Here is a 27,340-nt window from a genome sequence, read left to right as displayed (position 1 = left end):
TTGCATTTCCCCACTAATGGTTAAGGTTAGGCTTGGAGGAGGGGAAGCTGATTCTAGGTCTCTACTGTACCTTTGAGAACTTCACCCTGGAGCCATCAGTGAGACCTAAAGGGAGGGTGGAGCTGTGGAGGGGCACCTAAGGTCAACCAAGGTCAGGGGTGAGGGGTTTGGGAGTGATAGGGGTTTGGGATGAAAGAGGTGGATCTGGTCCAACGTGCTGGCTGTATCCCATTGTTGCCCTCGCCATCTGGAAACTACGCTACGGTAGAGGCTGGGACTCACATCAAAGCAGGGAAAGGGGTCTTCACCTTCTGCTTGTGTCAAAAGGGGGAATCAAAGAGTCTTTTGTGCTGGCAAAAGAGGTGCTTTCCTGCTGTTCTCCAGCAGCCCTTACAGAGCAGGTTCTTGTCTGGGCGTATATACTGTAGTAGCTCAGTTTCTGCCTCTGGCACACAACAACAGCATGTCAGGTTAACTCAAATCAAATCAAATTGTATTTGTCATATGCACCGAATACAACTGGTGTAGACTTTACCATGAAATGCGTGCTTATGAGCCCTTCCCAACAATAAAGAATTTAACCCACTTGAGTCGATTGACGCAACGGTGTGTCAATCTAAGTAACATTATTTAAAAAAAAACATTTAAAATCCGTCAGTTTAATTAAGTAAGAATATATTTGTTTGATTTGGATGCATCTCAATCCACTGCATCTGCCAATGTTGCACTTCCGCATCTGCAGTCAAAAGTGACATCCTGAAAATTTGTCTTCTCACTAAAACATCTTTAGCGTCCAAACAGTTTGACATACAAACTACTATGGAAAGAGGAGACTCTCAGGTACATGAAGGTGTTCTCCGTTTTGCTCTAGGATCGGTACTGTTGATGTGCTAACATCTGTTTGTAGCTTCCGAACCGTTTGGGCTACAAACTAATGTGACCTCACTGTGGAAAAGGGAGATTCTCACGAATACGATGATCATCTACGTTTTGCTCTATGACCCGCACAAGTGTCACAGGACTCGTATGAAGGTAACTAGGACCCTTGAAAAAAAACAAAATTGAAGTATGAAGGTAGTTTTGTGCCTACCCAAATTACGAGTAAAAATAAATATATACACTACCGTTCAAAAGTTTGGGGCAATTACACATTTCCTTGTTTTTGAAAGAAAATTTAAAAAAATAACATTAAAACAACATCAAATTGATCAGAAATACAGTGTAGACATAATGACTCCAACCTAAGTGTATGTAAACTTCCAACTTCAACTGTAGATATTCAATTTAAAGATCTACTGTTTCCAGCTACAATAGTCATTTACAACATTAACAATGTCTACACTGTATTTCTGATCAATTTGATGTTACATTAATGGACAAAAAAAAGTTTATCTTTCAAAAACAAGGACGTTTCTGAGTGACCCCAAACTTTTGAACGGTAGTGTATATACACTGCTCAAAAAAATAAAGGGAACACTTAAACAACACAATGTAACTCCAAGTCAATCACACTTCTGTGAAATCAAACTGTCCACTTAGGAAGCAACACTGATTGACAATAAATTTCACATGCTGTTGTGCAAATGGAATAGACAACGGGTGGAAATTATAGGCAATTAGCAAGACACCCCCAATAAAGGAGTGGTTCTGCAGGTGGTGGCCACAGACCACTTCTCAGTTCCTATGCTTCCTGGCTGATGTTTTGGTCACTTTTGAATGCTGGTGGTGCTTTCACACTAGTGGTAGCATGAGACGGAGTCTACAACTCACACAAGTGGCTCAGGTAGTGCAGCTCATCCAAGATAGCACATCAATGTGAGCTGTGGAAAGAAGGTTTGCTGTGTCTGTCAGCGTAGTGTCCAGAGCATGGAGGCGCTACCAGGAGACAGGCCAGTACATCAGAAGATGTGGAGGAGGCCGTAGGAGGGCACAACCCAGCAGCAGGACAGCTACCTCCACCTTTGTGCAAGGAGGAGCAGGAGGAGCACTGCCAGAGCCCTGCAAAATTACCTCCAGCAGGCCAAAAATATGCATGTGTCTGCTCAAACGGTTAGAAACAGACTCCATGAGGGTGGTATGAGGGCCCGACGTCCACAGGTGGGGGTTGTGCTTACAGCCCAACACCGTGCAGGACGTTTGGCATTTGCCAGAGAACACCAATATATTCGCCACTGGCGCCCTGTGCTCTTCACAGATGAAAGCAGGTTCACACTGAGCACATGTGACAGACGTGACAGAGTCTGGAGACGCCGTGGAGAACGTTCTGCTGCCTGCAACATCCTCCAGCATGACTGGTTTGGCGGTGGGTCAGTCATGGTGTGGGGTGGCATTTCTTTGGGGGGCCGCACAGCCCTCCATGTGCTCGCCAGAGGTAGCCTGACTGCCATTAGGTACCGAGATGAGATCCTCATACCCCTTGTGAGACCATATGCTGGTGCGGTTGGCCCTGGGTTCCTCCTCATGCAAGACAATGCTAGACCTCATGTGGCTGGAGTGTGTCAGCAGTTTCTGCAAGAGGAAGGCATTGATGCTATGGACTGGCCCGCCCGTTCCCCAGACCTGAATCCAATTGAGCACATCATGTCTCGCTCCATCCACCAACGCCACGTTGCACCACAGACTGTCCAGGAGTTGGTGGATGCTTTAGTTCAGGTCTGGGAGGAGATCTGAGGCGGCAGGGTAGCCTAGTGGTTAGAGTGTTGGACTAGTAACCGGAAGGTTGCAAGTTCAAACCCCCGAGCTGACAAGGTACAAATCTATCATTCTGCTCCTGAACAGGCAGTTAACCCACTGTTCCTAGTCATTGAAAATAAGAATTTCTTAACTGACTTGCCTAGTTAAATAAAGTTGAGCTCAAAATCGCACCTCAGCTGACATGAAATGTAGCTCTCCCACATCTCTCAAGTTCAACTGGAGCACTGAGCCAGTCACTCTTAAATATCACCTGGGCTAGCACAGGTGAAACACCTTCTGACTAACGAAATGGACAAGCCAGCACAGGTGTAACACATACTTACTAACAAGGTGACACCAATTGGTGTGCCCTACGTGCTAACATGATACCTCAAAATAAAACAATTCTGTAACAGAGAGACTCGAACGAAGATCATCCATCTTATTCTTGAGTGACTGGAAATTTTCCAATAGAATGGAGGAGAGCACCGTTTGATTTTGTCTTTGCCACAAATAGGAGTCGGTATGAACAGTGGAATAGCTCAGTCGGAGTTGAAGTCATATTTTAAGTCCAAATTGAGGTCGATTTGATGCCCAGAAGTGGCTGGAGGTCATATGTGATAATAGAATGATCTTCTGTATCAAAAAAGTAAAGATAAACATGATAAGAGTCACTATATAGCAAAGTTGTTACCCTTCTCTTGTCTGTGTGATTGATTTAGGACCGTTGCCTCGCAGCGGGCCATGGGAAGCCCCCGAGGCCTGTCGAAACATTGTTGGCTTTGACCAGGGCCCGTTTGAAGGAAATGTTACAGCTTGCCTACAAATAGCCTGATTTGTGTATTTTTATGAGTAATTACCACAGAGATGGGAACCCATTCATATTATTAACGTTTTCATGGAAATGGGCCCCAAATTACACTACCTCAGTTTGTGATTATAATTATTAATTCATTGATTCATCCTTTTCCTGGAGAGCTACAGGTGTGCAAGGTTTTGTTCCAGCCTTGCACTAACACAACTGATTCAGCTCACCAAGGTCCTGGCAAACAATGAATTAATAAAATCAGTTGTGTTAGAGCTGGGCTGGAACATAAATGTGCACCCCCTGTAGCTCTCGAGTGTTGGCCACCTCCAAAGCCAACCCCTCCAAAACTACAAATACTTTTAACCCCATTGCTGTTCCTATTCACCACTGAGAGGTAGAAGATGTGCTCCGCCACATGCACTAATCTTAGATTCCCTCTTGGTGTCTGCACAGCAACTGCGTGCAGTCCAAAAGCGCATATTCAATTTAGTTATTTATTTAGATTTTAATCAGGCTACTTTGATGTCATGGAACTCTCTGATGGCATGATGTGTCATACAAACGATCTCATTCTTCTCATGCTGTTGTTTTTTTTGCCAGGCCTTGTTTTCCTCCTTTAAATTAAAGGCAGCTTACAAACTCAAGGCTGTTCCAAACAGTAGAGCAAAATAAGACACCATACATAAACTCTGTGACAAATGCTTTAATGAGAAACATATGACTGACTGACCACACCCTTAGAGTGTTCCTACGTCACAAAAGTTTTTTTTACCAAAGACTCAAAGATTTATTTTAAATTAATTTCTCTATTTCCCTGAAAAAAAGTATAGACCCTGTGCTGTAAATTTTTAATGTTCGTGATTTTATAATAACACATTTCTGTGTTCTAATCATATGCTTTTCTAATAACAGTTTTCTGTGTTCATACAAGTGACCATATTGAACGAATCCTCACTTATCAGTATCTGCAATTTGGCAGTACGCTAAATCATGCAAATAGGACTTGTCTGCAGTATATAAGGGAATTAACAGGACTGCCCCGTTAGAGCTCCTAACAGATGTTCACTATGGTGCATCAAGTTTGTTGGAACCTCTCCAGCAGGCTGATAATAAATAATTATTAATTTACGATTGATTTCGAATGTCCCTGTGTAAGAATTTGCACGACAACCCACGTATATGTGTCTGGCCTTTTGCATTATTTATGAGCCCTAAATAGTCTCAACTGTTCCCTAGCACAGAGTTTCCCAAAAAACTCTTTACTCCAGAGTTGTCTCGAGATGGCTATGCATATTCATGGCATAAGCCTAGTAGCATAGCAGCTATCTCCATTGAATACAGGCGGTTGACGTCAACAACCCTCATCGAATATTTAAAAAAGGATTACAATAATGAGATGTGTCCACCAATCCAAAGAACGGATTGGCGGGAGGTATACAGCCCGCCATGCCACTTTGTGGACAACAACTCCCATTTGTTATGGTGGAGAGACATGTATCTTGTCACTATATCCATCATCTTTGCTCTTTCTTCCCCATGTCATTCTTTCACTCACATCTCATCTGGGTTCAGCCTTAGCACAGCCGAAGGAGCCAACTCATCCATCATTGGGAAAATGAACATTGCAATTTGAGAATTAGTATGAAATGTGGACCAAAATTAGACCTAGTTGGCTCATATATTGGTCATGTGACGTTTTGGGTGATTTACTATCGATGGAGAGCATATAGGCAATTTATTTGCCAAAGCGACCCTGTCAAGTGAGTCATTATGGCTTCCCGGGGCACGTTGTCAGTCAGGGGAAGACCTGATACTTTCCACTGAAGATCTCACAGCTTTCCTGAATAAACATATGTCAAACACAACCCCCTGCCCCTATACCACTCTGGGCACTAGATCTGACAGGATAAGATAGGTGTGGGAAATATTGCAAGTTCCACCTAGTGGGCAAGGTTGAGCAACTATCATATTGCTTATACCTATCCAGTCCTTTCAGATATGCATAACGTTCCTAGGCTCTAGAGCAGGGGTATTCAACTCTTACCCAACGAGGTCTGGAGCCTGCTGATTTTATGTTCTACCTCATAATTCATTGCACGCACCTGGTGTGCCAGGTCTCAATCTGTTCTTGATTAGAAGGGAACAACGAAACCAAGCAGTGGAACTGGCTCCGAAGGTCCAGAGTTGAGTTTGAGGGATCTAGGGGTGAGCGGCAAGGGTTGTTTCTAGTCAAGGTCCACTGCAATGAGCCACGTATTGTAAGTACCCTGCTGTCCGCAGGCTTATCGGCCCGAATCAGATGTCTCGCGAATGGATCAGCAAAAAAAGCGTTGTTATTATTGGGCCTCTGTCCTGAGATGGCAATTGAAGAGAAAACAGAGTGGAGAGGAGTGGGGTCAGCGCCTTCATCATTTTCCAAGATCGGAGTGTAGATGGGGTTCATGTTTGTTTTTGTTTTGAAACTGTAACTCCTTTTTCTGAGTTCCTCCAACTGAAAATGCAGGAGCTACATCTCATCTTTGAGATACAGTTCACCTTGGGTTATGCGTTAGCATAAATCAAATGTTTGAAACGATCTGGTGGTGTCTTGCACTTTGTGAGAACATATAGACAAACACTTGCTCGTGCTGTCAGAGCGAGCAGACCTACTGTACATGTAATTTCCGCGAGTTTATCCTGCTCGCATTAACAACTATTTGCCTGTGTCATTGTAGATAATCTGAATTGAAAAAACAATAGTGATCAAACATGTAGCTTTGAGAGTTTCTAAACAGGTACTCTTTCTTCACATAATAATCAATCAATTACATTTGTGTACTGTACATCACCTTTAATTGTTGATCTATCATGTCTCACTCTGTGTGTTTCTCCCCAGCCGTCCACTCCTGTGCTGTCAGAAATGGAGGCTGTGAGCAGGACTGTGTGCAGCTGTCCCCGGATCACTACCAGTGTCGCTGCAGATCCAACTATCATCTTGCAGAGGACAGCAAACACTGCAAGTGTAAGTGCCACTAGTCGGCCATTTAAAAGAAAAACCTGTGTGTGCTTGTGTGCAAACTTCTCAGTCCATCCTTTTTATGCCTTTTTGGCAGACACTTTTATCCAAAGCCTATATGTTCCCAGTGCGAATCGAAACCCACAATGTTGTTGGCACTAATATTGTGTATATACACTATATATTATATTATAAATACCTCACATGTGACTCATAATAAGATGAAGCAATTAGCACATCTAACGAATTATCCGAGTCCATAAAGATTATTTAGCAATACACAAGCACACTATAGTTGAGTTACAGTAATAGGCAATTAAGAAATGTCTGAGAATGGAATTCTAAATACAATTATTATTGAATTACTTTGAAAACACAATGATAACATTATACAAGACATCATACCCTGAAAGGCCATGCCCCAAAAGTCCATGGGCTGGAGAGAGAAAGAAAGAGAGAGATTGTATCTCACCACAGCAGTTCAGGCACAAAAAAAAGAGAACGAACAAGGAATCTAAGACCCTTTGATAAGCATCTGAGCTGTTTGGATTAAAAATCTGCGGTGTTGACCGATAGTATTACTGTCACGTTAACCTCCAATCAGATATCAGACTTGCATGATGTCACCTCTGCTTCTCAGAGGTGAGACTATGGGGGTTGGAGACATAATACAGAGAATGTTGATTTCCTAAAATGACACAAAGGAAATTATTGCATACAGTTGATAAGAAGAGTCACTTCGGGGGCTGCCCTACAACAACGCTGGTGATGCGAACTGATGCTAAGCCATGCGGCACAAACCTATTTTTCTTTGTTTTTCATGACAGGGAATAACAAAATGCTTACTGTGCTGTGTTGGCTGCATTCGCTGTATTGGCTATACTTCAACAGTTCATTTTCTGCCTGTTTTATCTGTCGTGGGGCCAAAGAAATCTAATGTCATTCCATGACTATAAATCCATCCTGGTGTTTAACTTACCAGCTCCACTATGTTTTCTCCAACAAAGCCCATGAAAACCATGAACAAATACCGCAGCCTAATAAAAGTAACACATTAAACAAACTCAATTGCACTTGTGGCCATTGTTGTTTCCCATGCCCATTTGGTATGACCCCCTAAAGGAGTTTGGCAGCCTTGTCCTGTGGTGAATTTGAAATGCAATAAAACACAATTATGTCTTCTTAAAGGCTGCAGACTGCACCGATTCTGTCCATTGTAACTTGCTAGCTTGTGTTAATGACCACTTTCCCAAGCTCTAGCGTCCAGATTTCCTCCTGCTTCAGATACAGTAGATGGAGTATACATTTTATATATAGTCCAGGCAATATGTGCCAAATCTGTGGATATATTTTCACTTTTTCATAAAAGTTTGAAACTTGGTACACTTGTACAGTTTGGCGCCCTGAAAATGTTCAGATGGAGGCATCGCAAAAACACCTCCCGGCGGATGTGGTGGACATTCCGCCATAAACAAACAATGCATTGTGCGTCATATCTTATGAACCCAACATGTTAACACAGAAAATATGATGTCTACCTCTCTATGTTGATGGTCAAGGATTACAGTAATGCCATGCACAACATAAAAAATGCCCCTGGCATCCATGGTGGCCATTTTGCTATTCCACTATAAGCGGACAGTGTATTTTTCCCGTCATATCTGCTGAACTATACATAGTAACACAGAAAAGGTGATGCCTGCATCAATGTTTTGATGGTCAAGTATTACAATTGTGCCATGTACAACATCATAAATAGTTCTGATTATTATAAAATGGTGGACTGCCACTGGGCGAAAAAGCATCCATTTCAGGGGATATCTTTACATTCCACGTTTTTAATATTCTAAAGAATATAGACCATTTCCAAAGCAATTTTGGAGTTTGGTGGATATACACTACATCCTGACAAATTCTAAATCCAGATGTGTCTTTTAGACATACAGTTTATTAGCTACACCACCCTGTTCATGAAAATGGTTCGCTCCTACAGACAGTGGGTCACGTGGTATATAAAGCAAGCAGACGGACATGGAGGCATTCAGTTACTGTTAGATTGAACGTTAGAATGGGCAAAATGAGTGACCTAAGGGAGCGTGTTATGATCATCGGTACCAGGAGCGCTGGTTCCAGTATCTCAGATATGGCCGGCCTCCTGGGCTTTTCACGCACATTACATTACATTTAAGTCATTTAGCAGACGCTCTTATCCAGAGCGACTTACAAATTGGTGAATTCACCTTCTGACATCCAGTGGAACAGCGACTTTACAATAGTGCATCTAAATCATTAAGGGGGGGGTGGTGAGAAGGATTACTTATCCTATCCTAGGTATTCCTTGAAGAGGTGGGGTTTCAGGTGTCTCCGGAAGGTGGTGATTGACTCCGCTGTCCTGGCGTCGTGAGGGAGTTTGTTCCACCATTGGGGGGCCAGAGCAGCGAACAGTTTTGACTGGGCTGAGCGGGAACTGTACTTCCTCAATGGTCGGGAGGCGAGCAGGCCAGAGGTGGATGAACGCAGTGCCCTTGCTTGGGTGTAGGGCCTGATCAGAGCCTGGAGGTACTGCGGAGCCGTTCCCCTCACAGCTCCGTAGGCAAGCACCATGGTCTTGTAGCGGATGCGAGCTTCAACTGGAAGCCAGTGGAGAGAGCGGAGGAGCGGGGTGACGTGAGAGAACTTGGGAAGGTTGAACACCAGACGGGCTGCGGCGTTCTGGATGAGTTGTAGGGGTTTAATGGCACAGGCAGGGAGCCCAGCCAACAGCGAGTTGCAGTAATCCAGACGGGAGATGACAAGTGCCTGGATTAGGACCTGCGCCGCTTCCTGTGTGAGGCAGGGTCGTACTCTGCGGATGTTGTAGAGCATGAACCTACAGGAACGGGCCACCGCCATGATGTTGGTTGAGAACGACAGGGTGTTGTCCAGGATCACGCCAAGGTTCTTAGCGCTCTGGGAGGAGGACACAATGGAGTTGTCAACCGTGATGGCGAGATCATGGAACGGGCAGTCCTTCCCCGGGAGGAAGAGCAGCTCCGTCTTGCCGAGGTTCAGCTTGAGGTGGTGATCCGTCATCCACACTGATATGTCTGCCAGACATGCAGAGATGCGATTCGCCACCTGGTCATCAGAAGGGGGAAAGGAGAAGATTAATTGTGTGTCGTCTGCATAGCAATGATAGGAGAGACCATGTGAGGTTATGACAGAGCCAAGTGACGGTGTCTAGGGTTTACAAGAATGGTGCGACAAACCAAAAACATCCAGTCGGTGGCAGTCCTGTGGGTGAAAACAGCTCGTCGATGAGAGGTTGAAGGAGAATGGCAAGAATCATGCAAGCTATCAGGCAGACCACAAACAGGCAAATAACAGCGCAGTACAACAGTGGTGTGCAGAACGGCATCTAGCAACGCACAACTCGTCGGTCCTTGTCACGGATTGGCTATTGCAGCAGACGACCCCACCGGATTCCACTCCTATCAGCTAAAAACATGAAGAAGCGGCTCTAGTGAGCAAGCGATCACCAACACCGGACAATTGAGGAGTGGAAAACCATTGCCTGGTCTGACAAATCTGGGTCCCTGTTGGCGTAAGGATTTGGCGTATGTAGCGTGAGTCTATGGCCCCATCCAGGGGTGTAATGGTGAAAGGAATGTTTTCCTGGTACACGTTGGGGCCCTTGATACTGTTTCCATGCCCTGAAGAATTCAGGCTGTTGTGGAGGTAAAGTTGAGGTACGACCCTGTACTAGATGGGTGTACCTGATAAACTGTGGGGGACCAGACATCCGTTCTTGTCCCGTGCAGAATCTTTCGTGCTCGTACCTTAGCATGATGTCAATGATGATACATTTTCAGTAAAGCAGAATAAAAAAATATTGATTCCACATTGCCCCCAAACTAAGCTTAACCTAAAGTATAATATTTCTCAAAAAATAGTTAAATCAAATTTTCAAATCAACAACAGAAATAATATTATAAGGTGTACGTAAAATCAAATCAAATTTTATTTGTCACATGCACATGGTTAGCAGATGTTAATGCGAGTGTAGTGAAATGCTTGTGCTTCGAGTTCCGACAGTACAGTAATATTTAACAAGTAATCTAACCTAACAATTTCACAACAACAACCTTATACACACAAGTGTAAAGGAATGAATAAGAATATGTTCATAAAAATAGTGAGTGATGGCCCGAACGGCATAGACAAGATGCAGTAGATGGTATAGAGTACAGTATATACATATGAGATGAGTAATGTAGGGTATGTAAACATTATATAAAGTGGCATTGTTTAAAGTGGCTAGTGATACATTTATTACATCAATTTTTCCATTATTAAAGTGGCTAGAGTTGAGTCAGTATGTTGGCAGCAGCCACTCAATGTTAGTGATGGCTGTTTAGCAGTCTGATGTCCTTGAGATAGAAGCTGTTTTTCAGTCTCTCGGTCTCAGCTTTGATCCACCTGTACTGACCTCGCCTTCTGGATGATAGCGGGGTGAACAGGCAGTGGCTCAGGTGGTTGTTGTCCTTGATGATATTTTTGTCCTTCCTGTGACATCGGGTGGTGTAGGTGTCCTGGATGGCAGGTAGTTTGCCCCCGGTGATGCGTTGTGCAGACCTCACTACCCCCTGGATAGCCTTACGGTTGTGGGCAGCCCGTCAGGACATCCAGGACCCAGTTGCACAGGGCGGGGTCGAGACCCAGTACTATGGTGTTAAATGCTGAGCAGTAGTCGATGAACAGCATTCTTAAATAGGTTTTCCTCTTGTCCAGATGGGTTAGGGTAGTGTGCAGTGTGATTGCGATTGCGGACCTATTGGGGCGGTAAGCAAATTGGAGTGGGTCTAGGGTGTCAGGTAGGGTGGAGTTGATATGGTCCTTGACTAGTCTCTCAAAGCACTTCATGATGACGGAAGTGAGTGCTGCGGAAGTGAGTGCTACATTGACATTGAGCAGTTAGGTTGCTGGATCGAATCCCCGAGCTGACAAGGTGAAAATCTGTTATTCTGCTCCTGAGCAAGGCAGTTAACCCACTGTTCCCCGGATGCTGACGCTGTTGATTATGGCAGCCCCCCCACACCTCTCTGATTCAGAGGGTTAAATGCAGAAGACACATTTCAGTTGAAGGCATTCAGTTGTACAACTGACTAGGTATCTCCCTTCCCCATTGTCAGAAACTGAGATTTCATTTTATTTCTTTCCATTGTTTACCACAGCAGTCCACCATTATATAATAATCTGAACTGTTTGATGTTTCACGGGATATCATTTTATTCATTGACCATCAACACATAGTTGTAAACATCACCTTCTGTGATATCATGATATCATTCAGTCGATATGACGGAAAATACATTGTCCGGCTATGGCAGAATAGCAAAATGACTGCCACTGCCTCTTGATGTTGTGCATAGTACCATTGTAATCCTTGACCATCAAAACATCACTTTCTCTGTAATAGCATGCTTGGTTCAGGAGATAGGAGAAATAAATACCTTATTTGCAGGTGTTTTTCCGATGCCTCCATATCTAAATGTTCAGGGCCCCAAACTGTACAAGTTTACAAAGTTTCATGCTTTTATGAAAAAGTAAACAGAATTTTCACAAATCCCCTGCACTCTGAGCTTAGCTGAACTACACAGCTGTGCTGGAGTGGTTGGCTTCAGATATCGTGGCTGGCAGTCCTCAGTCCTTACCCAAAGGCCATTGGCAGCCTGGATCCTTACTTCTGAATTATACTTCAGATGGTTCTTATTGTGGTTGACACGTAGATCTCAGATACAACATGTCGTATTTTATATATCAAGACACATGTAATATTGTTGGAATTTTACATTTAAACATCAAAAGACAAAAAAGCCCTCAGAGAAATATCAATTATGTTTACAATCCAATTGGATTGAAGTGATATTTATATGGTTTTGATAAAATAGAGGGGAAAATACAATTATAGTAATTTATGAGGTTATAAAGCAGAGCTTGCAGCTGTTGGGAAGTGTTAAATGTTAAATTACTGTCCACTTTGGCGAGCTTTGAAATTCCTCTAGTCTTGTATCTCACTGCGAGGTCTGAGACAAGAGACCGGTTGGCTTGTCGAGACTTGCCATTGGCTTGGCAACCTCTGACCATTGGTCTGTCTGGCCAGCAGACTGACTGGCCAATACACATTAACTGAGTCTTACCAGAGGCTCACTGTTGCCTTGGTTACCAAAGCACCATCCAAGAGCGCAATGCATGAAATAGTTATACCTAGGGTGGATTTCAAACAAACCGGCATTGTGGAGAAGTTACATTGTTATTGTTGTATCAATTCTATCTTTGGGCAGATGTGGAAATCTTGTACCTTACTGACTTTGTGTTCCTTTACAATGAATTCTCTGTTTCCTGCTTAGCTAGATGTGCACTGTCTTCCATACATCGACAACAAGTAGCTACCAAGAAATAAAGGAAAATGCACTTGATTCCTAATACATGTAGCATGTAGACATGGAAGTAATTATGGCCATATCTGCAGGGAGAAAGTAACCAGACTCCCATTTAACCCCATTACCCTCTTACTCCCTCAAAACCACAAGGGAGAGTGCCAGCAAGAGTATGGAGAATGTGTTTGTGTGTGTGTTTCTGTCAGTCTGTGTGTGTATGTGTACGTACATTATTGTACTCATTCTGTGTTACTGTGTTCCAGTGAGAAACCCGTGTGCAGACAGAAATGGAGGCTGTGTGCACACCTGTAGAAATGAAGGAGGACGATCTCAGTGTGACTGTCGTCCTGGATATACACTGGCACAGGATGGCAAAAACTGTGAAGGTAAACCTCCGAATTGACTATGCTTCCAGGGATTAGTCTATTGGTGGTAATGGTGATTACAATGATTTAAGGTGTGTGTGTGTGTGTGTGTGTGTGTGTGTCTCAGACATCGATGAGTGTGAGACAGGCCAAACTGCCTGTGCCCACGGTTGCCATAACACCCAGGGTTCCTTTACCTGTGTCTGTAACCCAGCATACAAGTTGGGTGCCAACGGCAGGAAATGCTATCGTAAGTCAACTTTCATTCACTCTCAGTCAACTCCCATTTATTCACTGAGACATTACCAATTATCCGTGATGTCAAAATAGCATTACACATTTACACTTTTATTATAGCATTTTTACTGGCATGAATCATCATCCATATTCCCGTTTAGGCATGTTGGAGTTTAGAGTAAAATACAACAAAGGCTATTACAAATGTTTTGGTCAGACTAAAACATTAGCGCCACAAGAAAAAGAGATTATTTGCAAGAAAATATTGTGTAGATGTTTGTCATGGAACAACAGGTGTCCAAAATTGTCTCTCCTCAGGTATCGAGATGGAGATTGTGAACGGTTGTGAGACTGCCAACGGAGGCTGTTCCCAAAAGTGCCAACACTCCGCCCTCGGACCTGTCTGCAGCTGTAACCATGGTTACCATCTGGACGATGACCTCAGGACATGTGTGGGTGAGCAAAGAGCAGTTTGGAGAATAATATAATCAGTTTTGATCGATATGGAGTGATTTCAGTGCCAATCATTTTGAATTTGGCATGAATTCAAAACAATTGAACTGACAAATTATTGGCACTAAAGTCCCTTCATAGACAGACTCGTCAACAATGGCCGTGTGTGTTTTAGACTTGGACGAGTGCGAGACGGGAAGCTCGTGCTGCGAGCAGGACTGTACCAACTATCCCGGGGGTTACGAATGCTACTGCGGGGCTGGCTACCGTCTCAACTCGGATGGGTGTGGCTGTGATGGTATGGTCCATTTAGCAGGATAGCCTCCTTGATCAAATGCTATCAAAAATGATCTTAAATGATCTATCTACACAATGGGTCGACTTCCTGTTTACAGAATAAAAGTCAGTTCGCTCTTACCCCGTCCCTTTGCATGCCTCAAGGAACGGAGTAAATTGGAAGACAATAATTGTAGTCTTGGCAGATTTAAGTTCTGTTGTTGATGTCTGTAAGCATGAAGACACCCTTTGCTTACAATGATGTAATCTCTCTGAGCCTTATTAGTGTGTTTGCTGCAGCTTGAACTCTACAGTCGCGGCAAGCACATAGAATTTCTTCAGGAAATGTACCATTTCTAGTTTTGGTTGTTGATGTTGCAGATGTGGATGAGTGTCTGGTAGACAACGGAGGCTGTGACCATACCTGCCAGAACACAGCCGGCTCCTTCCAGTGCTACTGTCGCCTCGGACACCGGCTAAACGAGAACCGTCTCTCCTGTATTCGTAAGTGGATTGAAAATGAATCCTGTCTGGGCGGTAGTCAGGTCAAAATAATACTTAGGGCCAGAAGTTTATCCTGACTTGACCAAAACTCTGGGCCTTAGTGGTAGGCTATGCCAGGCAGTAGACGTTATCGGCTGTAACTAGGTCTCAGAGTTGATACAAGTGGCATGCTAAAGTGGATATTAGAATGGAGACTAAGTGTGCAGAGACAGAGACAATGACTGTTCTACTTTCTCCCGCCAGCCCTGGAGCGGGCAGTAGAGCTGTTGGAGTGGAGCGGCCGCATCGCAGTGAAGCTCCCTCCACCGCAGTTCACCCTGCTAAATGACAATTTCCAGCCGCTGGAGCGCTATGACGACTATGAGGAGGACGGCCTGGGAGAGCTCCGGGCCCAGAGCACCCTCACCAAGACCTTTGGTATACATACACCTGTAGCAACACCCACATAAGGCATACATGAGACTGTTGTAATAACCAGATAAGGAAGTCGTAACACAGATGTAAGCTGCTTATAAACAGCTTGTTTGCACATATTTTTTTTAGATTGCAAACAGTGTCAAAATTGGCTTTACTCCTTTACTATATATTGTAACTCATCTTCCTCTTCCTGCTCTTCCTCACCAGTGTGTCTAAACGAAACGTTTGGCCATGACTGCAGCCTGACGTGTGACGACTGCTCCAACGGTGGTGTGTGTGACCTGGAGGAGGGACGTTGTGACTGTCCCGATGGGTGGACAGGCCTTATCTGCAATCAGAGTGAGTTTCTTCTGCACCTGATGCCATGCAGAGAGAACAAAATATACACTATATGTACAAAAGTATGTGGACTGCCCTTCAAATTTGTGAATTAGACTATTTCAGTCACACCCGATGCTGACATGTGTATAAAATCAAGCACACCGCCATGCAATCTCCATAGACAAACATTGGTAGTAGAATGGCCTTACTGAAGAGCTCTGTGACTTTCAACGTGGCATCATCATAGGATGACACCTTTCCAACAAGTCAGTTTGTAACATTTCTGCCCTGCTACAGCTGCCCCAGGCAACTGTAAGTGCTGTTATTATGAAGTGGAAACGTCTAGGAGCAACAATGTCTCAGCCACAAAGTGGTAGGGCACACTAGCACACAGAATGGGACCACCCAGTGCAAAAGAGCGTAGCACATAAAAATCGTCTGTCCTCTGTTGTAACACTCACTACCATTATTCTTACTCCACCAAACTTTACAGTTGGCACTATGCATTCGGGCAGGTAGTTTTATCCTGCTATCCACCAAACCCTGATTCGTCCGTCGACAGAAAGTGAAGCGTGATTTATGACTCCAGAGAATGCGTTCCAAACTGCCTCTGGAAACATTGTCAGCACAAGAACTGCTCGTCGGGATCTTCATGAAATGGGTTTCCATGGCCGAGCAGCCGCACACAAGCCTAAGATCACCATGCACAATGCGAAGCTTCGGCTGGAGTGGTGTAAAGCTCGCCGCCATTGGATTCTGTAGCAGTGGAAACGCATTCTCTGGAGTGATAAATCACGCATCACTTTCTGTCGACGGACGAATCAGGGTTTGGTGGATAGCAGGATAACACTACCTGCCCGAATGCATAGTGCCAACTGTAAAGTTTGGTGTAGTAAGAATAATGGTCTGGGTCTGTTTTTTGTGGTTTGGATTAAGCCCCTTAGTTCCAGTGAAGGGAAATTACATTCTAGACGATTCTGTGCTTCTAACTTTGTGGCAACAGGTTGGTGAAGGCCCCTTCCTGTTTCAGCATGACAATGCCCCCATGCACAAAGCGAGATCCATATAGAAATGGTTTGTCGAATTCGGTGTGGTAGAACTTGACTGGCCTGCACAGAGCCCTGACCTCAACCCCATCAAACACCTTTGTGATGAATTGGAACACCGACTGCGAGCCAGGCCTAATCGCCCAACATCAGTGCCAGACCTCACTAATGCTCTTGTGGCTGAATGGAAGCAAGTCCCCACAGCAATGTTATAACATCTAATGGAAAGCCTTCCCAGAAGAGTGAAGGCTGTTATAGCCGCAAAGAGGGGACCAACTGTAACGGCGTTCTTCTTTTGTTGAAGGAGAGTCGGACCGAAATGCAGCGTGTAAGTTACTCATGTTTATTAGGAAGACAAACGAACAAACTATACACGAATAACTAATAAATACAAAAAACAACAAACAGAACGTGAAACCTAATACAGCCTGACTGGTGCACACTACACAGAGACAGGAACAATCACCCACGAAATACAAAGCGAAAACCAGGCTACCTAAATACGGTTCCCAATCAGCGACAACGAGAATCACCTGACTCTGATTGAGAACCGCCTCAGGCAGCCAACCTATTTAACACACACACACCCCTAATCAGCTACAATCCCAGACACTACAAACCCCAATAAGAAAACACAATACATAACAACCCCATGTCACACCCTGGTCTGACTAACTAATAAACTAAAACACAAAATACTAAGACCAAGGCGTGACACCAACTCCATATTAATGCCCATGATTTTGTAATGAGATGTTTGACAAGCAGTTGTCCACATACTTTTGGTCATGTGGTGTATCAAAACATTAAAAGGGTTTAATCCTCAAAGTCACAGGTGTTATTGAGAACCTGCTGTGTTTTTAGTCAACAAACCCATATGGGGTTAACCCATTCCTGAGTGAAGCTACAGATGTAGGATCATAATTCAACCAGTATTGCCATAGCAGCATAATCCTGCAGCAACAGGATTTGAACATTTAGTCCATAATGTGGCTTGATCGGTGGTGAGGCTATTAGCTGGAAAAAAGTAGGGCACATGAAAATACAATACTGTTAGTATAACCGCGTGTTAGCGTGGGTTTTCAGTGAATTTACGTAAATCCTGAAGCTCAGCTGCATTTACTGCGGCTCAAATTAAGATCCTACATCTGTATCTGTGTTTGAATTATGTCAGACATAATCATCCAACAGAAATGGCCTATTTTGATGACGTATCCAGCTTTGACTGAGAGATTTAACGCCATACACATGTCTATGCTTCTCTCACCCTCTCTCTCTCCTTCCCTCTGCTCAGCTTGTCTCGAGGGCACATTTGGCAGGAACTGCCTCTTCAGCTGTAAGTGTAAGAATGGTGCCACCTGTGACCCTGTGAGCGGGCACTGTCGCTGCCCACCTGGAGTCAGTGGGGATCTGTGCCAGGATGGTGAGTTGGCACACATTCATGTTATCATGCAGACCTGGATCAAAATAACATTGTTTTCTCTTTAAATGGTACATATGATATGGCTTAAAATTTGCAATTTGTAAGTCGCTCTGGATAAGAGCGTCTGCCAAATGACTTAAATGTAAATGTGGCTTACCTAGCATTTGAATTATCCCAAAAGTGCAAATACCATATTATAATGTGCTATAATGTACTCTCTACTCTTCTCTATGTGTCTCTGTGCTCCATAGGCTGTCCTAGCGGCCTGTATGGTAAACTTTGCAATAAGAAGTGTAACTGTGCCAATAACGGGCGCTGCCATCGGACCTACGGAGCCTGCCTGTGTGACCCTGGGCTCTATGGGCGTTTCTGTCACCTACGTGAGTGGCGTGACATCTCACTGACTCTCTACTTTCTGTTTCCTTTCGGTCATACATTCACTCCCTGTAGCCATTTATTTCAATTGCCAGATGCAGTGATAACCTCAAGGAAAGACTCATTCCTTATACGTCAGGATCATACTGTGATCGGGGCTGTCAAGCATCTCAGAGGATTGCTGATTGAGGATCAGGTCCCCTCTGTCCATGTAATGTTATTCAATGTGATCTAAATGGCTAAACTGATCATACATTATAACCCCAACAATGAGATTCTTTATCAATGTGGGCCCTGGACCTCTTGCCCTGCACCTGCACAACCATGTACACAGTCAGGCAGTATCCCTGTGTGCCCTATCAGCCCTGCAGTCCAGTTTAACCCTTTGGTGTGCCGTCTCTACCCAGCGTGTCCTAAGTGGGCATACGGCCCTGGCTGCTCGGAGGAGTGCCAGTGTTTCCAACAGAACACCCTGGAGTGCCACCGCCGCCATGGCTCCTGTGTCTGCAAACCAGGCTACCAGGGCAAGAACTGCCAGGAGGGTCAGTGGTTCAGGAGATGTTCTGCATGCACCCACACACACATAAGCATGGACACACACACACACGCACGCACACGCGCGCACACACACACACACACACACACACACACACACACACACACACACACACACACACACACACACACACACACACACACACACACACGCACACACATCAAGGAATGGTTCTATCTGGCTTAATCTGGGTCTGGGAAACTGTCCCTAAATGTGTAACCAGCACTTTTAACCCACTTTTGCGCCTCTTCTCTAGAATGTGACAGAGGATACTATGGTCTTGCCTGCAAGAGGACATGTGGGTGTCCATTAGGGGTACCCTGTGATCGTGTGACAGGGGAGTGTCTACGCCAGTGCCCGCCTGGTTTCCATGGGGACAACTGTGACCTAGGTGGGTACAGTGCATGGCGTGCCAGCCCAGACCAACGCATAATAGTACTTCATTGTCCATTTATTGGAAACAGAAATGGGTATTTACACTGAACTAAAATATAAATCCAACATGTAAAGTGTTGGTTTCATGAGCTGAAATGAAAGATACCAGAAATGTTCCATATGCACAAAAAACATATCCCTGTTAGTAAGCATTACTCCTTTGCCAAGATAATTCATCCACCTGACAGGTGTGGCATATCAAGAAGCTGATTTAAACAACATGATCATTACACAGGTCCACCTTGTGCTGGGGACAATAAAAGACCACTAAATTGTCACACAACACAATCCCACAGATGTCTCAAGTCTTGAAGGAGCGTGCAATTGGCATGCTGACTGCAGGAATGTCCACCACAGCTGTTTCCAGAGAATTTAATGTTTATTTCTCCACCATAAGCCGCCTCCAATTGCGTTTTAAAGAATTTGGCAATATGTCCAACCGGCCTCACAACTGCAGACCGCGTGAAATCACGCCATCCCATGACCTCCACATCTGTCTTCTTCACCTGCGGGACCATCTGACACCAGCCACCCGGACAGCTGGTGAAACTGTGGGTTTGCACAACTAAAGAATTTCTGTACAAACTGTCAGGAACTGTCTCAGGGAAGCTCATCTGCGTGCTCGTCATCCTCACCAGCGTCTTGATATGACTGGTCACGACCCTGGTGTTCGGCGTATTAACCGACTTTAGTAGGCAAATGATCCCCTTCGATGGCCACTAGCACGCTGGAGGAGTGTGCTGTTCATGGATGAATCGCTGTGTCAACTGTACCTTGCAGATGACAGCGTGTATGGCGTCTTGTGGGCAAGCGGTTTGCTGATCAACGTTGTGAACAGAGTGCCCCATGGTTGCGGTGTGGTTATGGTATGGGCAGGCTTAAGCTACGGACAGCGAACACAAATGCATTTTATTGATGGCAATTTGAATGCACAGAGATACTGTGACGAGATCCTGAGGCCCAATGTCATGCCATTCATCCGCCACCATCACCTCAGCCCCATGTCGCAAGAATCTGTACACAATTCCTGGAAGTTGAAACTGTCCCAGTTCTTCCATGGCCTGCAAACTCACCAGAGTATAACCCATTGAGCATCAAATCAAAATCAAATCAAATTTTATTGGTCACGTACACATGGTTAGCAGATGTTAATACGAGTGTAGCGAAATGCGTGTGCTTCTAGTTCCGACCATGCAGTAATGTCTAACAAGTAATCTAACAATTTCACAACAACTACCTTATACACACAAGTGTAAAGGAATGAATAGGAATATGTACATATAAATATATGGATGAGCGATGGCCGAACAGCATAGGCAAGATGCAATAGATGGTATAGAGTACAGTATATACATATGAGATGAGTAATGTAGGGTATGTAAACATTATATAAACTGGAATTGCTTAAAACCTCTTGAAACTCCCCATCCCGGATCCGGGATCGTGAATAAAGCCTCAGGCTCATTAGCATAACGCAACGTTAACGATTTCTGAAAATCGCAAATAAAATGAAAATAATGCGCCTGCTCTCAAGCTTAGCCTTTTCTTAACAACACTCATCTCAGATTTTCAAAATATGCTTTTGAACCATAGCAATTCACTAATTTGTGTAAGAGTATGCAAAGCTAGCTTAGCATTTTGAGTGGCATTTAGCATGCAACATTTTCACAAAAACCAGATAACCAAATAAATAAAATAATTTACCTTTGAAGAGCTTCGGATGATTTCAATGAGGAGACTCTCAGTTACATAGCAAATGTTCAGTTTTTCCTGAAAGAATCTTTGTGTAGGAGAAATCGCTCCGTTTTGTACATCACATTCGGCTACCGAAACGAACCGAAAATTCAGTCACCAACAACGTCAAACTTTTTCCGAATTAACTCCATAATATCGACCGAAACATGGCAAACGTTGTTTGGAATCAATCCTCAAGGTGTTTTTTCACATATCTCTTCATTGATTTATATCGTTCGTGGAAGCCTGCTTTCTTCTCTGAATTCCATGGAAAAATACTTGCAGCTGAGGTTTGCGCACCAATTTCGGCGCAGGACACCGGGCGGACACCTGGTAAATGTGGTCTCTTATGGTCAATCTTCCAATGATATGCCTACAAATAACGTCACAATGCTGCAGACACCTTGGGGAAACGACAGAAAGGGCAGGCTCATTCCTCTCGCATTCACAGCCATATAAGGAGACAATGGAAAACGGAGCCTGAAAAATCCTGCTCATTTCCTGGATGCCGTTTCATCTTGGTTTTGCCTGTAGCTCACGTTCTAGGGCACGCACAGAGAATATCTTTGCAGTTCTGGAAACGTCAGAGTGTTTTCTTTCCAAAGCTACCTATTATATGCATAGTCGAGCATCTTTTTGTGACAAAATATTGCGCTTAAAACGGGCACGTCTTTTTATCCAAAAATGAAATAGCGCCCCCATAGCATCAAGAGGTTAAAGTGACTAGTGATACATTTATTACATCCAATTTTTCCATTATTAAAGTGGCGAGAGTTGAGTCAATATGTTGGCAGCAGCCACTCTATGTTAGTGATGGCTGTTTAACAGTCTGATGTCCTTGAGATAGAAGCTGTTTTTCAGTCTCTCGGTCTCAGCTTTGATCCACCTGTACTGACCTCGCCTTCTGGATGATAGCGGGGTGAACAGGCAGTGGCTCGGGTTGTTGTTGTCCTTGATGATCTTTTTGTCCTTCCTGTGACATCGGGTGGTGTAGGTGTCTTGGAGGGCAGGTAGTTTGCCCCCGTTGATGCGTTGTGCAGACCTCACTACCTTCTGGATAGCCTTGCGGTTGTGGGTGGAGCAGTTGCCGTACCAGGCGGTGATACAGCCCGACAGGATGCTCTCGATTGTGCATCTGTTAATAAGGTTTGTGAATGTTTTTGGGGACAAGCCGGATTTATTCAGCCTCCTGAGGTTGAAGAGGCGCTGTTCTGCCTTCTTCACCACGCTGTCTGCATTTCAGTTTGTCCGTGATGTGTATAAAGAGGAACCTAAAATGTTCCACCTTCCCCACTACTGTCCCGTCGATGTGGATAGGGGTGTGCTCCCTCTACTGTTTCCTGAAGTCCACGATCATCTCCTTTGTTTTGTTGACATTGAGTGTGAGATTTGTCCAGATGGGTTAGTTCAGTGTGCAGTGTGATTGCGATTGCGTCGTCTGTGGACCTATTGGGGCGGTAAGCAAACTGGAGTGGGTCTAGGGTGTCAGGGAGGGTGGAGGTAATGTGATCCTTGACTAGTCTCTCAAAGCACTTCATGCTCTGAGGACATGGCCAGGGATGCCGTCTGGGCCGGCACCCTTGCGAGGGTTAACATGTTTAAATGTTTTACTCATGTTGGCTGCGGTGAAGGAGAGTCCGCAGGTTTTGGTAGTGGGCCGTGTTGGTGGCACTGTATTGTCCTCAAAGCGAGCAAAGAAGTTGTTTAGTTTGTCTGGGAGCAAGACATCGGGGTCCGTGACGGGGCTGGTTTACCTTTTGTAGTCCATGATTGACTGTATACCCTGCCCACATTCCTCTCGTGTCTGAGCCGTTGAATTGCGACTCTACTTTGTCTCTATACTGATGCTTAGCTTGTTTGATTGCCTTGCGGAGGGAATAGCTACACTGTTTGTATTTGGTCATGTACGGAACGTATCCCAGTCCACGTGATCGAAGCAATCTTGAAGCGTGGAATTAGTTTCTGTCTATAGGCTGGGAGCAGCAAAATGGAGTCGTGGTCAGATTTGCCGAAAGGAGGGCAAGGGGTGCCTTTGTATGCGTCGCGGAAGTTAGAGTAACAATGATCCAGAATTTTCCCAGCCCGGGTCGCGCATTCGATATGCAGATAAAATTTAGCCTCAGGATATGTGGTTTCCAGTTTACATAGAGTCCAATTAAGTTATTTCAGGGCCGTCTAGGTGTCTGCTTGGGGGGGGATGTACACGACTGTGATTATAGTCAAAGAGAATTCTCTTGGTAGATAATGCGGTCTGCATTTGATTGAATTCTAGGTCAGGTGAACAAAAGGATTTTAGTTCCTGTATGTTGTTATGATTACACCATGACTCGTTAATCATAAGGCATACACCCCGCTCTTCTTCTTACCAGAGAGATGTTTGTTTCTGTCGGCGCGATGCGTGAAGAAACCAGGTGGCTCTACCGACTCTGATAAAGTATCCCGAGTGAGCCATGTTTCCGTGAAACAGAAAATTTTACAAACTCTCGGATTTTGTCTAAATTGTTCTCAAGAGACTGGATGTTGGCTAGTAGTATTCTCGCTAGCGTTGGGCGATGTGCCCGTTAACGAGCCTGACCAGAAGACCGCTCCGCCACTTCTGCGGCGCCTTTGTTTTGGGTCGCCTGTTGGGATTCGAACCATTGTCCTGGGTGGTGGAAAAAACAGTGAATCCGCTTTGGGAAAGTCGTATTCCTGGTCATAACGTTGGTAAGTTAACGTTGCTCTTATATCCAATAGTTCCTCGCGGCTGTTTGTAATAAGACTTAAGATGTCCTGGGGTAACAGTGTAAGAAATAATACATTAAAAAAACAAAATACTGCATAGTTTCCTAAGAACGCGAAGCGAGGCGACCATCTCTGTCGACGCCGACAGTCGGCGCATGTTTTGGATGCTCTGGATGGACGAGTACAAAAGCGTGTTCCAGTTCCTGCCAATATCCATTAACTTCGCACAGACTTTGAAGAGGAGTGGGAGAACATTCCACAGGCCACAATCAACAGCCTGATCAACTCTATGCGAAGGAGATGTGTCGCTCTGCATGAGGGAATTGGTGGCCACATCACATACTGACTGGTTTTCTTATCCACACCCCAACTTTTTTTTTAAGGTATCTGTAACCAACAGATCCATATCTGCATTCCCAGTCATGTGAAATCCATAGGTTAGCACGTAATGAATTTATTTTAATTGACTGATTTCCTTATATGAACCGTGCTAACAATCTTTGTAATTGGGTCAATTAGAATTTAAGTAATTAAATTTAGGAAATAAACTGCAATACCAATTCAATAATTGAAAAAATTGCATCCATTTTATATGATTTCTCAACAAACTGAAAAGGAGAAGCTAATCACTTCCTGAATTTAGTGACTTAAATTCCAAGGGACCCCAACCTTGCACAACACGCACATGCACAGTTTGTATATCCATCTTTTTTTTCTCATGGTGTTTCTCATGGACCCACACAGTCTTCCACGCAAATGGTAGTTCCAGCTCTTTATTTATTTATTGTATTTTTTATTTCACCTTTATTTAACCAGGTAGGCAAGTTGAGAACAAGTTCTCATTTACAATTGTGACCTGGCCAAGATAAAGCAAAGCAGTTCGACACATACAACGACACAGAGTTACACATGGAGCAAAACAAACATACAGTCAATAATACAGTATAAACAAGTCTATATACGATGTGAGCAAATGAGGTGAGATAAGGGAGGTAAAGGCAAAAAAAGGCCATGGTGGCAAAGTAAATACAATATAGCAAGTAAAACACTGGAATGGTAGACTTGCAATGGAAGAATGTGCAAAGTAGAAATAAAAATTATGGGGTGCAAAGGAGCAAAATAAATAAATTAAATACAGTAGGGAAAGAGGTAGTTGTTTGGGCTAAAATATAGGTGGGCTATGTACAGGTGCAGTAATCTGCTCTGACAGTTGGTGCTTAAAGCTAGTGAGGGAGATAAGTGTTTCCAGTTTCAGTGCTTTTTGTAGTTCGTTCCAGTCATTGGCAGCAGAGAACTGGAAGGAGAGGCGGCCAAAGAAATAATTGGTTTTGGGGGTGACTAGAGAGATATACCTGCTGGAGCGTGTGCTACAGGTGGGAGATGCTATGGTGACCAGCGAGCTGAGATAAGGGGGGACTTTACCTAGCAGGGTCTTGTAGATGACATGGAGCCAGTGGGTTTGGCGACGAGTATGAAGCGAGGGCCAGCCAACGAGAGCGTACAGGTCGCAATGGTGGGTAGTATATGGGGCTTTGGTGACAAAACGGATTGCACTGTGATAGACTGCATCCAATTTGTTGAGTAGGGTATTGGAGGCTATTTTGTAAATGACATCGCCAAAGTCGAGGATTGGTAGGATGGTCAGTTTTACAAGGGTATGTTTGGCAGCATGTGTGAAGGACGCTTTGTTGCGAAATAGGAAGCCAATTCTAGATTTAACTTTGGATTGGAGATATTTGATATGGGTCTGGAAGGAGAGTTTACAGTCTAACCAGACACCTAAGTATTTGTAGTTGTCCACGTATTCTAAATCAGAGCCGTCCAGAGTAGTGATGTTGGACAGGCGGGTAGGAGCGGGTAGCAATCGGTTGAAGAGCATGCATTTAGTTTTACTTGTATTTAAGAGCAATTGGAGGCCACGGAAGGAGAGTTGTATGGAATTGAAGCTTGCCTGGAGGGTTGTTAACACAGTGTCCAAAGAAGGGCCAGAAGTATACAGAATGGTGTCGTCTGCGTAGAGGTGGATCAGAGACTCACCAGCAGCAAGAGCGACCTCATTGATGTATACAGAGAAGAGAGTCGGTCCAAGAATTGAACCCTGTGGCACCCCCATAGAGACTGCCAGAGGTCCGGACAGCAGACCCTCCGATTTTACACACTGAACTCTATCAGAGAAGTAGTTGGTGAACCAGGCGAGGCAATCATTTGAGAAACCAAGGCTGTCGAGTCTGCCGATGAGGATGTGGTGATTGACAGAGTCGAAAGCCTTGGCCAGATCAATGAACACGGCTGCACAGTAATGTTTCTTATCGATGGCGGTTAAGATATCGTTTAGGACCTTGAGCGTGGCTGAGGTGCACCCATGACCAGCTCTGAAACCAGATTGCATAGCAGAGAAGGTATGGTGAGATTCGAAATGGTCGGTAATCTGTTTGTTGACTTGGCTTTCGAAGACCTTAGAAAGGCATGGTAGGATAGATATAGGTCTGTAGCAGTTTGGGTCAAGAGTGTCCCACCCTTTGAAGAGGGGGATGACCGCAGCTGCTTTCCAATCTTTGGGGATCTCAGACGACACGAAAGAGAGGTTGAACAGGCTAGTAATAGGGGTGGCAACAATTTCGGCAGATAATTTTAGAAAGAAAGGGTCCAGATTGTCTAGCCCGGCTGATTTGTAGGGGTCCAGATTTTACAGATCTTTCAGAACATCAGCTGAACGGATTTGGGAGAAGGAGAAATGGGGAAGGCTTGGGCGAGTTGCTTTGGGGGGTGCAGTGGTGTTGACCGGGGTAGGAGTAGCCAGGTGGAAAGCATGGCCAGCCGTAGAAAAATGCTTATTGAAATTCTCAATTATGGTGGATTTATCAGTGGTGACAGTGTTTCCTATCTTCAGTGCAGTGGGCAGCTGGAAGGAGGTGTTCTTATTCTCCATGGACTTTACAGTGTCCCAGAACGTTTTTGAGTTAGTGTTGCAGGAAACAAATTTCTGCTTGAAAAAGCTAGCCTTGGCTTTTCTAACTGCCTGTGTATAATGGTTTCTAGCTTCCCTGAACAGCTGCATATCACGGGGGCTGTTCGATGCTAATGCAGAACGCCATAGGATGTTTTTGTGTTGGTTAAGGGCAGTCAGGTCTGGGGAGAACCAAGGGCTATATCTGTTCCTGGTTCTAAATTTCTTGAATGGGGCATGTTTATTTCAGATGGTTAGGAAGGCATTTAAAAAAAATATCCAGGCATCCTCTACTGACGGGATGAGATCAATATCCTTCCAGGATACCCCGGCCAGGTCGATTAAAGAAAGGCCTGCTCGCTGAAGTGTTTCAGGGAGCGTTTTACAGTGATGAGTGGGGGTCGTTTGACCGCTGACCCATTACGGATGCAGGCAATGAGGCAGTGATCGCTGAGATCTTGGTTGAAGACAGCAGAGGTGTATTTAGAGGGCAAGTTGGTTAGGATGATATCTATGAGGGTGCCCGTGTTTAAGGCTTTGGGGAGGTACCTGGTAGGTTCATTGATAATTTGTGTGAGATTGAGGGCATCAAGTTTAGATTGTAGGATGGCTGGGGTGTTAAGCATATTCCA

At 44.5% G+C, this 27,340-nt stretch overlaps 1 protein-coding gene across 1 annotated transcript in view; it reads left to right on the top strand.

The window, feature by feature from the left end:
* Positions 1 to 27,340, top strand: part of LOC135527381 (multiple epidermal growth factor-like domains protein 6) — a 123,065-nt gene that overhangs the window by 19,906 nt on the left and 75,819 nt on the right. The window contains exons 3-14 of the mRNA XM_064955895.1: positions 6,357 to 6,482; positions 13,159 to 13,281; positions 13,388 to 13,510; positions 13,816 to 13,953; positions 14,126 to 14,248; positions 14,608 to 14,730; positions 14,974 to 15,147; positions 15,355 to 15,486; positions 17,809 to 17,937; positions 18,189 to 18,317; positions 18,720 to 18,854; positions 19,125 to 19,259. Of these exons, the coding sequence (XP_064811967.1) occupies positions 6,357 to 6,482; positions 13,159 to 13,281; positions 13,388 to 13,510; positions 13,816 to 13,953; positions 14,126 to 14,248; positions 14,608 to 14,730; positions 14,974 to 15,147; positions 15,355 to 15,486; positions 17,809 to 17,937; positions 18,189 to 18,317; positions 18,720 to 18,854; positions 19,125 to 19,259 (1,590 nt within the window). The remainder of the gene's footprint in view (positions 1 to 6,356; positions 6,483 to 13,158; positions 13,282 to 13,387; positions 13,511 to 13,815; positions 13,954 to 14,125; positions 14,249 to 14,607; positions 14,731 to 14,973; positions 15,148 to 15,354; positions 15,487 to 17,808; positions 17,938 to 18,188; positions 18,318 to 18,719; positions 18,855 to 19,124; positions 19,260 to 27,340) is intronic.

The sequence above is a fragment of the Oncorhynchus masou genome, chromosome 33, assembly GCF_036934945.1.
Source record: "Oncorhynchus masou masou isolate Uvic2021 chromosome 33, UVic_Omas_1.1, whole genome shotgun sequence".
Classification (NCBI taxonomy): domain Eukaryota; kingdom Metazoa; phylum Chordata; class Actinopteri; order Salmoniformes; family Salmonidae; genus Oncorhynchus; species Oncorhynchus masou.
Note: the sequence above shows the minus strand (reverse complement) of the source record. Positions and strands in the feature narration are given on the sequence as shown.